General features: G+C 34.4%; 1 protein-coding gene across 11 annotated transcripts in view; it reads right to left on the reverse strand.

The window, feature by feature from the left end:
* Positions 1-2433: 2433 nt before the first annotated feature.
* PPP2R5C (protein phosphatase 2 regulatory subunit B'gamma) overlaps positions 2434-16947 on the reverse strand; it is a 219947-nt gene continuing 205433 nt past the window's right edge. For 7 of the 11 annotated variants that reach the window (XM_056811259.1, XM_007473568.3, XM_056811260.1 and 4 more), the window contains 4 exons: positions 16537-16638; positions 15571-15643; positions 12119-12235; positions 2434-5324 (listed from right to left, as the gene is read on the reverse strand). In XM_056811259.1, the coding sequence (XP_056667237.1) occupies positions 5184-5324; positions 12119-12235; positions 15571-15643; positions 16537-16638 (433 nt within the window). In that variant the 3' untranslated portion in view covers positions 2434-5183. Of the gene's footprint in view, positions 5325-7441; positions 7514-12118; positions 12236-15570; positions 15644-16536; positions 16639-16947 lie in introns of all 11 variants that reach the window. The other 4 variants (XM_007473569.3, XM_056811262.1, XM_007473570.3 and 1 more) reach the window with 2 other exon arrangements.

Here is a 16947-nt window from a genome sequence, read left to right on the forward strand (position 1 = left end):
AAAATTCACGTTATTTTGTTAATTGCATTGAAAGTGTTTTGTTTTCACTTGAATACTTTGGGAGGCCTCTCATTTTGTGTTTTTCAGATGACTCTGAGGAGGTAGGCAACTGATTTGCTTATGGAATTTTCTGACTGGAATTTAGCAATGGGCAAAGAAGGTTTTGTGAAACAGTTATCTAAAAGGCAGTGATTTTCCTTCTTCCCTTTTAGTTCCAGTTCAGACTGTGAAATAAAGACTACCAGTTAAGATTTGGTAAATCTGTTAGAATATAGGAAGATATTTCTCCCTCATTAGGGACCATTGGGGGAAAGACCTCATAAAAGAGGCCATTCTATTTTTACTAGACAGAAAAGCAAAAATCAAAGTTAGCAGGTAAAAGTGTTTCAGTGTCATTGTCTGAACCCACATGTAATTTTCCCAAGAGTTAAAAATTGTTTCCAGTGTGTGCAATGTAGTTAGTCCTTTAGTGAGAATTGTACAAGAAATAATTTTGATTGTTTATTGTTTATGCAATTAGAAAGAGGTGAATATGACAGCTAGTTTCTAATGCAGATGTCTTCATCTGAAACTGAAGACCAAGTAAGAATTTGAGACCCAAATCAAGTGGATTTTGTGGTCCTGTTGAATTACTAGGGAAGTTGATAGGAAAATGGCTATAAAGTACTTACTTGCTTAGAGGCAATTTATCACAAAACACTTTCTAGGGAAACTAATAAAGCCTGGGAAGAGGTCATCAATTCTAGAGGTTGAGATGCATGACTTTGGGATAATAATCTCTCTCTCTGGCAGATTTCACAGCAGCCTTTTCCAACGTGTGCATTTTGACTGAGGTTCCATGTGTTTTCCAGGAAAGCCCTGCCAAATGGACTTTGAAAAAGGTCCTGCCCTCCCCCTTTTAGTTAACAGCAACAAACATATGATAATTAACTAATCCTTATGGCTATCTTTCAAAAATTGTAAAGGCTCAACAAAGTCTCTATAGATTAGCTTGATTTTGTAATAAAAGCAAGCAATGTTAGCTTTATCTGGATATTAGGAAATGAGATACCCCAACTTTGGGAAGTTGTATGAAAATGAAATGTGTCTTCCATTGATGCTGTTAACCCTTCAAACCTTAATATATGATGGCTTCATTTCATTCCCAGGAACTTAGCCCGGTGGTTGCACAGACTTAGCTAGTGGGTGCCACAGAGAGTAAGTACCTTGAGTCTGTGCTAACCCTTCTCTAAATTGGAGAGAGAGCTTGGTCAGGTCTAATCTTTTTGCCCCTAGCTAGCAGTGCTTTGAACATAGGTGCTTTAAGAGTCACTGAACTAATGTGATTAGTAATCTGGGGGGAAAGGAGCCTGGGGTAAAGATTTCTGAGGTCTAGCTAAGTGCCACTAACTTGCTGTGACTGAGTGAAGTCAGTTCTTCTCTCTGGGCCTATTTCCTCCTATGTAAAATGAAAGCGAGTCTAGCTCCCTTCTGGTTTTGTTCTATGAACAACCAATATAGAATTTTTCATTTTAAAAGAGCCATTAGCATGATTTTACTACAAGTGCTAGTATTTTGGGAGATGGAGGTTAAATGCCTTCTTTTTCTTCATTGTATTTCTAGTGAACTCCTATAGTATTAAATATTAACTTGGAGGGAGAAGGAAGTAACGCTCATGGTAGTTCTTTGATCTCTAGTATGCATTAATATTGTACATTATTATCAAGCTAAACTTATCTAACAGTCTCTTTGAACCTCCAGGGTGTTCTATTTACACATAAAAAAAACAACACAATTATTTGTATAACACATTAGGGGTCTGCAATGTGCTTTTGGGTAGAGAGTGCTTTGCCTAAGGCAGGTTTAGGTAATGGTGGAAAGGGAACAAGAACCTTGTTCTCCTGCCTCCTCTAGACAATGCTTTCTCTCCTTTAAGGAGTATTTAATATACACGCACACATACATATATATGTATTAATATATCACTCTCCAAACAGCATTACTGATCACAGCGATCAACTTAATGGGGGGGGGGTAGGGAAAAGGATTATCTGGGATCCAATGTTATAAATGGTTATTACAGTTTGAAGACTTGTTTTGCTAGGTTAGTACTTTTCTTAAATATAAGAACTTACAAAATTCAAGTAATGTTCCTTCTGAAATTTCTTTAATTCCCCTTTGGTTCTAGCTCATGTTAGCTGATCAGAAAAAGGGTCAGGCTAGCAATTTTAAAAAGACATCAGTCTATGAAAACTTTTATTTACAAAGCTTTAAAAATTAGTTTATGGAGCACTTTCAAAAAGAATTGATAATTAACTGCAAGCCCCCTTTCTAATGTTCATAGCAATATCTATGTATTCTGGATGAAGAGAGAACAATCCAATGTTATTTTGAGTATTCACCAGGAGCAGATTACCCAGCCCTGCAGCTAAATTTAGTTTCATGATGAACAAGTAAAATTCACATGTTCTTTATTTAGACCATATAATACACCATTTTTAGAATTTAAAATTAGATAAAAGAGCATATTAAATGGCAAGTGTATGAAGTTTCTCTTCATAAACAATGTCTGAACAAAAAGTCTTGAATTACAAAATGTTAAAAAATATGTAGGTACAGTTGAACTTAACATTTCACTAAAGCATAAAGTTACAGATATTGTCTAAGGAAAAATAATTGTGCCACTTACCTATGTTTGCTGTTTCTATGAACGTCTTTATTCTGTACATAGGACATTTTGTACAAAATATGAAGTCTACAGTTTTATTACTTATTACCATAAAGAAAGTACAATGTATGTACAATATTAAAATGAAGCCATACTAAAGCCACACTAAAAAGACACTTGTAATATTGTTGACATTCCTGATGCACAGGTATGCTATGGAAAATGTAAGGATGTTAAACATAGAACTTCATGAAGAAAAACAGTCACCAAAACTCTAGCTTCCTTTTGATGGATGTAGTTTTAAAATGAGCTCAGTATAAATTACACAATATACCTGGATAATAAGTTGAACGGTTAGCATAGCGAATCTTAGTATAGTGACTACGAAAACTCGAATGGGCCAAAGTATCATATCAGGTCATACTTTTGACCTCAGCAGAAAGTAGTTTCTCTTAAAAAAACCATCACTTATCTCTTTTTGGTGAATGTTTAACTTCGATAAAGAGCAGAAATAAAACTTAGAGATGTTCTTTAAAAGCTGAGCTTTTACATAATCAACCAAACATTGATATATATGCTTTTCCCCCCTAGGGCAAAAAAGACACTCTTTCCAGAAATCTCTTGCACAAACATAGTGAAAACCCCAAATCAAATCTATTGATAATCTACCAGCTAAAGATGGAAGTTCAAACAATGGTATATCAAAATACATAAGACACTGCTTTATACAATAAAAAAGCACCCTTTTTCCCTCAAAAGGAGAAGGCATCTAAACTTTTTTTTTCTTAAATTATAGATTTTCATAATGGTAAAGCAGATACTCTTCAAGTTTCACAGGAAGTATTTGTTCTTACAAAGTGGACTTTTCCACTTTAAAGCAGGGGTATAATCTTTTAATTAAGTTCTCTCTCTTTACAATAAAACCCCTCCCCCCAACAAATGATTTTCCTCCGAAACAAAAGGAAATAAACACCAGAAATGGACTGTAAATGAAACTGACAGATAGCAGGCACTATATCTGCACAAGTCCTCTATATGTCTGCTTTTCACAATATCTTATGGATGCAGGAGACCTCATTTTATTGTTTAATAAAAAAAATCTTTAAAGAAGCCATATTTTATCTTCTTATGCATTGACATTTAACAGTAAAGTTATATCATCTTACTGTCAGACAAAAGAAACTAAAATCACCCATTTAGAATAGCAGAACACATCTCAAACAGCTTTCAAGCAGGATAAATAAGTCAAAATACTGGCCACCCTGAGAGAAAATAAAAAATAGACAAAGCACTAAGTTTAAAGAGTACCCACCCTCCCCCTCCCCGTGCTGTTCCATTTAAAACAAAAAGTACATTACATGCAAGTAAGTCTGTGGAATATATAGCAGCATTTGAAGTTCAATGGAAACAGATGCATTTTCATTTTATTTGTGAGGTGTATTTGTAACATGTGTGCTCTTTTCAACAGGAAAAAAAATACATTTACGTAAAATTACCAACACTGTTGCTTCCTCTAAGCTCTGAGACCAACACTTCCTCAAAGACATAGAACAATGTCACATTTTAGAACTGATGTTTAGTGTTGCTGGAAGGCAGCAGGCTGGGCTAGGCCGAGAAATGATTCAACTGAAAAATGACTTTCTTCCGACTCTTCTACAACATTCTGAACTCTTAGAGCCCAAATATTTTATTAAGGTTCAAGAGCCTGAATAAGGGGCAACAATGTTCAACTGAAGGCAAAATAAAATTTGGACAATGAAAATGAAGCATTTTTAAAAAGTTAATCCAATTCTAGTTAAGGTAGATAGAAAAAGCTCTTGGGAAAACAAATTTCTTCTACCAGTGTACTCCTGGAATACTGGTGCTGTATCAAAGATCTGAAGATATGGCTTTAGTTATATGTAAAACTACTAAGACATGATACACATGTCTCTATCCAAAGTAAAGAAATAACAGAAAAACAAGAGCGACTGAGGATTGTCATAAGTCAACTTTTGTAAGCTGTATTAAAATGTGAAGAATCATTTTCATGTACTTAAAAACTGCTGGTATAGAACAAAGTGGAAAAAATTTCAAGGTTGGAAAGTCTTAAAATGTGTAATACTTTAAAGTGTACTTTTGATTTGGAACCATTTGACATTATCATATTACCAGCTATTTTTAATGGATATAAATTCTGTTCTGTGGAAATATGGAGTTGATGATGATCAGGGTGCTTTTCTATTTGGCTCTAATGTGTAACTGAAATACTCATATTTAGAATATGCTGGGGTTATGACGGCACCACCACCTGAAAATGTGGTCACTGAATACTTATCAACCCAGGGTTCTGCAAATGGAGCCTGATAATTTACAATTTACCATTGTTTGAACTAATAATCTTGAGCTGTATGCTGAATTAAGTTATTGCCAACAGAACTGGGTTGAAGAAAGCTTTTGACTTTGAGTACAACTGATTTGTATGGCACAAAATGTATATATTTTCTACTAAATAAAAAAAAATATGTCTCTTTCCCATATATTCCATGGTAGCAAGCTAATGCCCATCATGTGCTACATGTGATATTATTTCATCATCTCTGCAATGGGGTTCCAAGGCTTTCATGGTATAGATATCCTGAGGCAGATCTGACTTGCGTCGCACAATTGGACGATCCTTTTTCTGATCTTTCTGTGCCTGAAATTAAAAATGCAATGAAGTTGGCTAAAAACTAAGCTATCTGAAAGAACGAAATACATTTCAGAAAAGTGGTTAAAATTGGCTAAATACATATCATAAAAAGGCTTTACTGTGTTGCTGGGAATACCAAACAATAACGTGCAAGAGGGGCTTTCTTCAAATGAAATAAGAAAGGGAAATGGTATGTGTCAAATGTTGGCATTTTTTCATCTTTATTATTTGTAAATAAGCTCATAATGATCTATTTTATTTGTATACTTTACAGGTTTCTCTAAGTTTCCTGAACCCACATTTCCTTTTATTTTGTAAAACAGTTATCTATTAATCATACTGAACAGAGAGGTTTCATACAGTTTCAACTTCTACTGGAAGGTAAGAGAATAAATGCCAACTCTTTAACATATATTAAAACCAATAAAAGATGTATAACAAATGAAAGTTAAAAGGGCAATTTAGTGAAATGTATTTAATTATATTTTAATAATTTCATTTCGGAGAATAAAATGTGTCTGCCCCTTCTCCTCCTCTCTCTTTGCAATTTAGGATACGTCTTATTCTTTCTGGTAAATAGGTCTGGTTTAGTTAAATAAGGCCTCCTTTTTGCATGAAGAATTGAATAAATGTGGCTTTAACGAAAGGAGCCTCAATATCAAGGGTATTTGGGGAGGTGATTAGTTGTAGCAATCTATTTCCATCAATGAGATTTTAAAAGAGTAGTGAAAAGAGCAATATTCATATAGCTTGAGCACAATAATATTCTAAAGTAATAAATTCTAGAATAGCGGACAATTCACACTTTTGAGGCAATAAATTAGTAAGTTACCAAATATAAATAATAAGCAGATATCACAAAAAATGTTCTATTTTAGAAAAAGGTAGTTAATTAGAAACCATATCACATAATATATAAACAGCCATCTTTTCTTTCCTTTTGGTTGAGTCAGATACATACTATCTTAAAGCTTTGTGTGTGTGTGTAACCAGTCATAATATTTAAAACATAACAATTAATTGTTGAGACTGTTTTATCAACACATAGATAAAATTATTCCTTAATAGTAAATCATCTGACAATTGAAGTGATAAAATTAAGACTGAAAAATGTTCCTAATTTGATGTTATCTTAGGACTACTTTCTATAATATCAACTGTTATTTATTCACCATAATGAAAAAATTCTAATTCCTTTAAGGAAATGATTTATCTTTTGAGTCTTTTTCCTTAGGAAAGATGGCAAAGGTATGGAAGTTCAGTTAAGAAATGGGTCTGACAGAATCAACAACATAAGAAATTCTGGATGTCAAGCCTTCCTATACACTATTCCTCTGTACTATTAGATTTTTCTTTGAATCTTCCAACAAGTCATGGTAGCCATTAAGAAAAAAAATCAATCTAGAATATTTACTGATTTTAGAAGCAGGTATTTCAGTGACTTTTATAATTCCAATTTAATAGTAATGACAGTGATTAAAACCTTGGAACCGATTAATCAAAATTCAGAAAACTTCAATATGACATGAGAGGCTTCTGCAGTGCAAAAAACTGCCATACACATATACTGGACTTTTGTAACTAGATATTATAATTTAGTGGGTCAAAAAGAGAATAATTTTATAATTTGCAAGGAAGAAAATGAGAAAACAGAAGTGAAGACAGACATGCAAACCGTCAGACTTAATGAATAATACTTGCTGGAGGAGATGACAATCACAAATGTTATTAGAATGATTACTGGAAAAAACTCACTTAGCCATAGATTTGAAATAAGCAGGTTTAAAAAAATTCATAAGGCTTCAGGTGAGAGTGAAATGGGATACATTTTTGAAATTTCTTAAGGCTTTTAAATAAATATTAAAAGTAAGAGAATAAGGTGGATATTATAATGGTTCATTGCTCTCTTACTAGTAGAGTTAGCGGTTCATTATAATTTAATTCAGGATAAAACTATTACTAGATAGGGATTGAAGTTTCTAAAGAACAATTCTTGACTATTGTTACAAAGTTGGAATGACATGAAAAAAGGAAAATACTTCATGTATAAAATTATGTAGTTTAAAAAGGTCTGTTGTTTTCTAAAGTTAGGGCTTATATTGTACATGTTTAATAATTAATACCTTAACTTCACACTTTGCATCTTTTTACACCTTCCTTATCTGCATGGGTGAAACTGTTTTTCTCCCGACCGACTGTCAAAATAAGAATTGCAAACATTTTAAATTTCTCTGTTCAAAATATGATCCATGTTTAACTTAGTAGATTTTATCTGAGGTACTAGAGGAGCTCACACAAGTTTTACAAAGTTTCCAAATGAAAAATTTGGATTTTACATATTCCCCCAAACTATATTATTTCAATGAAATTCTACAGAGGAATGGAAATGAACACTTTTAATGATTAATATAAATAATAATTGCTTTAGTGGTTCCTTCTCCAGATATTTCTCTTTATTCTTTAAATTAACATAACAATTTTCAAGTTCTGTGACCATTCCTGATTTTTAATACAAATTATTTTTGAATACTTTTATTACTTTGCAAAAATAAATTTAGTAAGAAATAAACTAAAAACTACAGAAAACAACCCATTGTGCAAAATATCAATATAGCATAAAGGTTAATGTGCCAAAAATTCAATTATAACATTTAAAAAAAGGCATTTAACTAGACCTAAACCTTACACTGGCAATTGTTCTAGTTGTTAGTTCTCTTTGCTTTCCTAAAAATATAATGGCCAAACAATCAGGGGGAACTTAATTTGGCAAATAAATATATATTAAGTTAACTAATTTTTAAAACAGCATTAAACGTTCAAAAGTAGATCCTGTCAACATTTTATAAAAGGAGGATCTTTTTTTTTTTTAACTCTTACCGTCTGTCTTAGGATCAGAAGGGCAAAAGCTAGGCAACTGGGGTTAAGTGACTTGCCCAGAAATGTCTGAGGCCAGACCTGAATCCAGGATCTTCTGAAGACTCCAGCCCTGGTACTGTATGTAGACAATGAACTACTGAGATTGTCTAGAAACAGCTGACGTTTGGGACAAGAATTTTAACTTGGTCCCCAGGAAGTGATGGACTAATGGTTTTTGTCAGACTAGAACTACTTATATGGCAGCCACACAGATCTAAATTTGTAATTCATGAAAAAAAAAAAAGCCAAGGACTGCCTGTAAGTCTCCCCTCCCTTTCCTATCTCCCATGTGAAGTGATTGCTTCTCTCATGCTGCCTGGGGTGCAGTTATTTGTATAGTCTGTTCCCTTAGCTAGACTGTAACAGCCTGTAAGCAGGGTGTGCTCTCTGCTCCCCCCCCCCCCCCCCCCCCAACTGCAAAAAGGAAGCACTCAGGAAATATGGTAGGTAAATAAACTCTTCTAGGATAACAAGACAAGCCCAGCAAAGAAACATTTATGAAGTGTCTCCTCTGTTCCAGGCCCAGTGCTAGGGGAAAGGCAACCTGTGGGAGAGACAGCACCTTCCTCCTCACTGTTCTACGAAGGAGCTGTTACTAGTGATCAACAACTGGAAGGTCTTCATGAATTAAAAAATTGATCCCATGATAGCCAGCTCTCTAGTAATGAACTTGTCTCAGATTAAGCAAGTAATGATACCTCTGACGATACCCAGGTTACGACTGTACAGGTATTCAAAGCTATTCTAGGCAGATGGGCCTTCAGAGCTCCTGACCCCTTGGAAGTAGGCTGTTTTTTTTGAAAACACTTCTGTCCCATCTGTCCTAAAATTGACACTGAGTATCAGTTCCAAGGCAAAAGAGGGGTAAGGACTAGGCAATTAGGGTTAAATTGCCCAGGGTCACAAAAAAGGTGTCTGAGTCCAGATTTGAACCAAGGATCTCCTGTCTCCAGGCCTGGCTCTCTATCCACTGAGCGACCCAGCTGCCTCTGTAGCAGTATTTTTAAATGAACCTTTAATGGCCTATGGTGCCAGAGACTTGATCTGTGATTTCACTGTCATAGGAAACTTCTATCAGTGTAGGTCAGAGGCAGGACTTCCAGACCCCAAGGTCATCTCTCTAACTATACCGTCAGGCTATTTCTCTCAAATAAACTCAGCAAACCTAAAATGGAAATGCCTGGTTTTTGGGACAGTCAAGAAGAATGAATTCAAATTATTTCCCCTTTACTTTTAAAAAGAAGTAAAACACCCCTCCTCTAAAAATTAAATAATTCTATTTCATGGAGCACTGAGTTATCTCACAGAAGTATAAAGGCCAGTGATTAACAGATTATGCAGCATATGGACTACTCATGTTTTTAAAGGAGTTGTTTCTACCTTAAGCCTGGAAATGGTCATAATTTAAAATTTCAGTGAGATAGAAAAAATGCTCACTGACCTACTTGGACACCCAGATTTAGAGATGACACAGGTGCTATTGATCCAGGATGTTTGAAAAAAGGTCTGCTGATTTCTGGTATTTAATGCATTGAACTTTCTTATCAAACATTATTTAAAAATCATTACTACATCTGTTTAAATCCATGATTAATTTGGTGGCATGTACCCTGAGTTACTGAATTTTGAAAAAACAAAACAAAAAGCAACAAAACTATAGTCTTTTTTGTATTAATTGGGTTTAGCAATTAGCTGTAAAGCAGAGAGTAATTTGTTATATATCATACAGAATAGTTCATAGTTACAATGAAGGGTCAGTTTAAAAAAATCTATTTCACTGTACTAATTTTGCAATTTCTTAAAGGAATAAGTTGTGGACAAAGGGCAAAGCAGCCACAGAGATTTAATTCAGCAAGGATAATCCTTATTGCCATACAGATCACAATCCCCAACATGAGTTGTGGCTGAAAAATCCTTTACTGGTTGGTAAACTTCTCCAAACTTAACTACTTTGGTCCTCAGACAGTTGACAGACTACCTGGAGGCCTGTTCTTGACAGCATTTTAGCTTGACAGGCTCTGCTAGAGTTTTCATAGTTCTTGAGAGCCCAAAACACCTTTAAGATATAATATGTTATACTGGAGTGAATCTGCTTCTAGGTTCAGTTTTCCTGAATCTGCTTAAGGTTAAATTTGTGCTTATTCATTTAACATATGAATGGGGGAACATGATGGAGGAAGTAAAAGAACTGCTTAAATCTTGGAAGAGGCTAAATGAAAACACTGAAGTGAAGAACTAGTGAAACAGACTCCAGAGTGGTCGACTTGACTTCCCATCTGGATCTACTACTACCCAAAGGCATACTTCAAAAGCTCATAAAACACAGAACTGGAGCTTGGAAGAGACTGTAGGGATTTATTCCAATTCCCAAAACAGGTCCAGAAAGGTTCAACAAGTTCTATGGCAAGTAATGAAGCCAGAAGAAGAAATCAAATTTCCCTATAACTAATGAAACAAAACCCCACAAAAGTTGCAGGCCAAGGCCAAAAGTACTTAGAAAACATCCAGAGAAGGGATTATGACAGTGAAACCTGATTTACCAAGAACTCTGATAGCCACAGAATTTTAGAGCTGGAAGGTAATCAAGATAATCTAGATCAATACTTGCCAAGATAGGAACAGAAAGTTTAAGTCTTCTGACCCCATTATACTGTGCTGCCTCAGCTTGAGTCAGGAGGACATGAGCTCAAATTTGACCTCAGACACTAGTTGTGTGTGAAGTGTCTAGGGAATTCAATCTATTTGCCTTGGTTTTTTGAGTTGTACAATGGGGATTACAGCACCTTCCTGCACAGTTGTTGTAAGGATCAAATGAGACCCTATTTCTAAAAGCACTTAGCACAGTGTCTGGCAAATATTAGGCACTACATAAATGCTTATTATTCCCTTCTCTTCTCCCACTATACCATGTTGCTTCAACTGATTAACTTACACTGGATTTGTAATTTGAAAGACACAACAAAAATAAAATGGACACAGAGGAAGCCAAATGAAATGGAAACAAAACAGGCTCTCGGAGACTGAAAATCTTGAGTTCAAGTCTCACCTCTGATAAACACTAGTTGTATGGGCATAGACAACCTTTCAGTGCCTCACTTTTCTAAGACACAGCAGAGAAGATGCTGGGGTTCCCAAGTAGAGGGAGGTCTGTCAGCCCATAGGCAATTCCCTATAACAATGAAAATTCAGTGTTGTTTTCTCCCATGACAATATAAGTTCCTTGAGGGCAGTGATTGCTTTTCATTCCTGTGTGCATAGTACTGCACAACATCAAGTACAGAGTGAGTGCTTCTTCAATATTCCCTCCATGAATCTAGCCATCTGCCTCTATCACAACTCCAGGCCAGATGGGCCAGTTTGACTGACCTCTGTAGGATGCCCCCCGACCCTCCAATTCCCCAACTAGTGTTCTTGTTTAAGTGGTGAGAGGGAAAAGAACTGTTCTATTGTGTAGCTTCCAGTGTGGCCAGGGGCAATTAGTAATTTTGATGAAGACAGAGAAGAGACTGCTTCAGGGTTACAGCTGAAATAGCAGGGAAGCAGGAGAAGAAAGGGCTGGGGAGGTGGGAGGCTGCTACTGTTTTTAAGAATAAGAGCTGTACAGGAGTTAAAGCTAGTGTTATTAGCTTCTCAATTACTGCCATTAACTGATTAGGTAAAGAAAATACAGGATTCAGGCAATTTAATTAAAAAAATAAACTACCATTTAATATTATTAGTGATCCCGTTACTAGATAAGACCAGTGGGTGAACTTTGCTATGTCACTTTTCAGCAGCTTATAATATAGATTTGTTTAAGACAAAGGTACTGGCATGTATAGTACCATCAGCTAAAATGTCAGTATTTATTAAGAGCAGCTCAACTTATCTCCACATAATTTTACCTGACGAGACTCTTCATTGACTGTCTTTCTCAGCATCTGTAAATCTTCAAATAAAGGCCCATCTGTTTCCATTGCAACTGGGAGATTCATGGTACTGGCTTCACTAAACACTGTGTACTAAAATGCAAATTGTTAAAATTGTCACTCTCAGTTAAGAAGGAACTACCATATACTTCAAAGCATTTATCGCTATGTGAAGTAGTATTTAATTCAAGGAATAATTTATTTTAGATAACTAAAAAGGTTGATTATAATGCATTTGATTGGAACTGAATCCTTCTTAAAGTACCCCAATCCTTGCAAACCTCTAAATATAGTTGCCTTCTGTATCCAAGAAAAAGATGCAAATAGAAACTTTTTTTTTAAATGGGGAAAAACGTGTGAGCAATGAGTAAGCAAAATACAAGTTTTCTAAATATATAACAATGGACATATGGTAAGTCATTGGCAATTCCAGTGTAAAAATAATACAATTATGACACATTCTACCAAAAGTTAGATCTGGGACTGAAAACTAGGTTTCAATCATCTCAAAGTATTATCTTTGGAAACTATTTAGTATTAGGTTGTTATATGATAAAGTTAATAGAACCTACAAAATTTTAGATACAAGACCGTAAGCAATATGCTAAAATGCATATAAAACTAGTCTTTTCTCCCAATAATTTGAAGAATATATGCTAAGCCCATTGTAATTTCATACTCTGAAATTTTAACCCATGAAGTATTTTCCATTTTCAAATACTATCATGTAATAGTTAGGTGCTAACAGATGTTACTATGATTTAGTCACAAATGGTACAGACAAAGATGGAGAAGTCAGAACAATGTTAAAATTCACAGTACAGTATTACAGAAGTTTGTAATTGCCATCACAAGGTGGTTTATTTGAAGACTATGATTGTGGGTTAAAATTATTACTTTTACATGATTGGTAGAGTTACAAGAATATTGCAAAAGAATGACAATCAAGAGGATAACAATCAAACTTTAGAAAATCCAGCAATTAGGAAGAAAGAAGAAAAAACATTGATTATGTTATAATAAGTACCAAATTAGACCCGTGTTCACTGAATGTCTACACACCTGACTGGTTCTTCCAAGTTAAAACATAAAGTTACTTTAACTTAATTTCTGTATTTTATTCATAGTCAGGTGACCTATTTTTTACATATGTGTATGTATATATGCTTTTAAAGACAGTGACTTCAAGTATACAAAGAGAAAAAATTCTCAGTTTGTGGATTTTTAAGTGTAAATCTGACTACAATTTGTTTGGTACAGTTTAAGTGTTAAATTATTATTATCTAAGCAAGATACTTTTGCAACATTAGGCACACATATTTAAGGCTTCAAGATCTATATCAGTTGTACAGTTTGATGGTATCTTTTAAGAAACCTCCAAAGAGGACTTAAGAATACTATCTGAAATTCATTTGCTTAAGAAAATTCCAAACACCATATACCAGGAACCTATTAAGCAGAAAGTGCTTAGCATAAACATGTATGCAAAAAGAAATACAATTTAAAAACTTTTGAAAAAGTTTCACCATGTACTTTGAATATTATATACTATATATTTAAAGCAATAATAACATATTTCTATGTAATGTGACTTAAAAGAAGTTAACTTTTCCAGGCTTATGAAATAACATAAAATGATGTAACTATTGAGATTTAATATGAAGCTCTAACAGAAAGGTAATAAAAATCAATAGGTTTGTTTTCATAAACATTTAAGAAGTGGTAATAAAACTAATTCATTTGTTACCATTCTTTCATAAACAATTTTTGAGAATTTAAAATAATACATATTTTATGACACAAATCATGTTCACATTACCTTCAGAGTTTCACTTGTTCAAATTTACTTTTTAAAAAGAAGTTTTATGATTTTTTTTATTTTTTAAAAAACTCTTACCTTCTGTCTTAGAATTGAGACTAAATATTGGTTACAAGGCAGAAGAGTAGTAAGGGCTAGGCAATCGGGGCCAAGTGACTTGCTCAGAGTCACACAGCTGAGAAGTGTCTGAGGCTGGATCTGAAGCCAGGTCCTCTCATCTCCAGGCTTGGCTCTCTTATGTATTGAGCCACCTAGCTGCCCCTTTCAAATTTACTCCTAGGATTTAATCTTACTGCTTGCCAAAAACCTATGGGCTTAGAACGGTAATAAATGAGAGGAAAGAGATGCATATCAAATAAATTTGAGTGATTATATTTAAAAATTTTTTTGAACTTTTCCTAGAAGAAAACAAAAAATAACTATAGACCCTAATAGGAAAACTATGGGGTGTCTCTGCATCTTGATTCAACCTATGATTCTCACCAGGTTAGGAAATTATTTATCTTTTTTAAGCAGAGTGGAAGGGAACCTTGGGAATAAAATCTTGGTGTGGAAAAGACTCAGAGACTGATATTCAATAAAGGGCATCATTAGAATCAGAGTGACATATCAAATAGAAGGCAGAAGGTTTCACAACTGATGCTGCTTTGAATTTACAAATACCACATGTACACAAAACCGAAGGTCTCCATTTCAAAGAGCTATCCCTCCAAATTGGGGAATCAATTTGGGAACTACAACTATATGACAAAATATTTTAACTGCCTTCAGTTTTAAAAGCAACTTTTTTTTTTGATATGTACGACTCTGATGAATGAAGATAAAGGACAGACTGACTGTTAGCATACCTGCCCCAGCAGTCTGGGCTGATGGGAAACAGGACCAGATTCAGAGTCAGAAAGCCTGGCTCTGCTACTTACTAGCTTTGTGACTTTGTCCAAGTCACGTGACCTCTGTGCCTCAGGTTCCTCATCTGTAAAATAAGGGGTTGGACTAGATGATCTCTAGTGTGTCTTCCAGTTCTAACTCCTGTGAAATTGTAGTAATGTTCTGGGTGCTTAGTTATTAGGAAAGAGTAAAGCAGTTCTAGGAGAAAAAAATTAACTGCTTTGTTTTTAATAAAATTTAATTTTAGCTTCTTTAAATTTGAATTCAACTTCTTTAAAAAATTTGTGTTATCTTAAAATGAAAAGAGAATGTGCAATTTTTTGCTTCAGGCTTTTTATCTATGGCAGTTGTCAGAAAAGAAGCTTTGATTGTGATCTAAAGGTCCAAGGTCCAGACTGAGGGATTCATTGAACCATGGCATAATTAATGAGTTTACATTTTATAGCTATAACTAGATCAAGTATATATTAAAAAAAAACTTACTTTATACATTCTAAGGTAACTTTTCTTTTGCCTTTGGGGAGTGTTGGGACACACAAAATAAGTACTTGCACGAGAGGAAGTTTACAAAGTTTAAAAGTATTTTTTATTGCAGATAGTGCATATACATTATTAGTAGAACTGGTTTCTTTTCCCACCTCTAAGATGATATCAAATACCTGATCTTATAATGACATTAACAAAACACCAAATGTTTTCATGTTACTCTTTTTTTCAGTACCTGGGGATTTGATTTGGCTAGATTTTCTATTTTAACCCATGCTTCTTCTCGTTCCTTCATTTTTAGCTTCTCTCTGAAAAACAGTAAAATGTCAAATTAAAATGCCAGAGGGAGTACCCATATTGAAGAGATCACAGATTCAAAATATATAAATACTGATGTGAATGAAAATGTATATGCAATTCTGGGAAATGCAAAAAGCTTTTTATGTTTGGAAGGAAGCTAGATAATGGGCATATTTCATAACATGAAATCTTTATCTTTTATAAAATGACATATCAATGGGGCACATAGGGAAAAATGACCATTTGGTCATTCTTACTAAATTAGGTTGAGCAACTGCCAGTGGGGAGAAAAAAAGTTCTTAATAAGGTCAAAGGAATGAAAGGAAATGATTTGATGGGACCCATTATTGTTAGTCATTCAATATGGCTAAATAGGCCATTTTCCCTTTCCTGAAATGTCCTAGGCAAGAAGATGGATTGCTTCTCTTTTCTGGTCATTCTGACTCTTTAACTAAGCTCTGCTACACACTCCTATCTTCTCTATGCTTTTCTGCCAGTGACCCTAGGAGGTGACAAATGGGGGAGGAGAGGGAAGATGGGGACAAAGTGCCAGAGTTGGAATCGGGAGAAACATGGTTTGGAAGTCCTCTCCTGATACCTGTTAATGGCAGGGTGATGGACAGGTCATTTAACTTCTCTGTGATTAATTTCTCAAATGTAAAAAAGGTGATAATAGTTACTGAATGCAGAAAATGGTTCTTGTATACAGTATATTTCATAAAGTATGTCCACAAGAAAGTTATTATAGACCAAAGTAAAAGTTCTTAATTATGAGAAAAAGGGCCATAGCTTTACTTTAATTTAAAGCTAAGAGGAATTTTCTAGGAAAAGCAGCAGAAACTGATAAGCAACAATTAGGAAAGCACTTTAGAAATGATGTATTTTGAAGAATACAACTTACTTCATTTTCTCTGCTTTAAATTGTTGCGTGCAGTCATCAAACAGTTTTTGGTTCATCTCCATGAAGAGTTTCAATGCGTTGTATATCAAACCATGTATTGTTCTACAAGTAAAATTTCAGATTGAAACTTAATATTTTAAGCTAAAAAATGTACTACACTGGTCAGTAGTAGCTAGCTATATAACCGGAGAATTAAATCAGTTTGGGAAAACATTTAATTTATAGGTATTTAATTTGACAAGAACAAAAATCTTTAAGACTAAACTAAACATGGTCTCATCAAACAGTTGGGTTAATTGAGGAATCAAAGAAACTGTAAAGCAAGAAGGAATCATTAATGATCACCTAGTCCAACCCCTACCTAAAAAACTGATTTTTAGTTTTTAGATAGTCTAAGCTCAAGAAAAATTG

The sequence above is a fragment of the Monodelphis domestica genome, chromosome 1 (assembly GCF_027887165.1).
Source record: "Monodelphis domestica isolate mMonDom1 chromosome 1, mMonDom1.pri, whole genome shotgun sequence".
NCBI lineage: Eukaryota > Metazoa > Chordata > Mammalia > Didelphimorphia > Didelphidae > Monodelphis > Monodelphis domestica.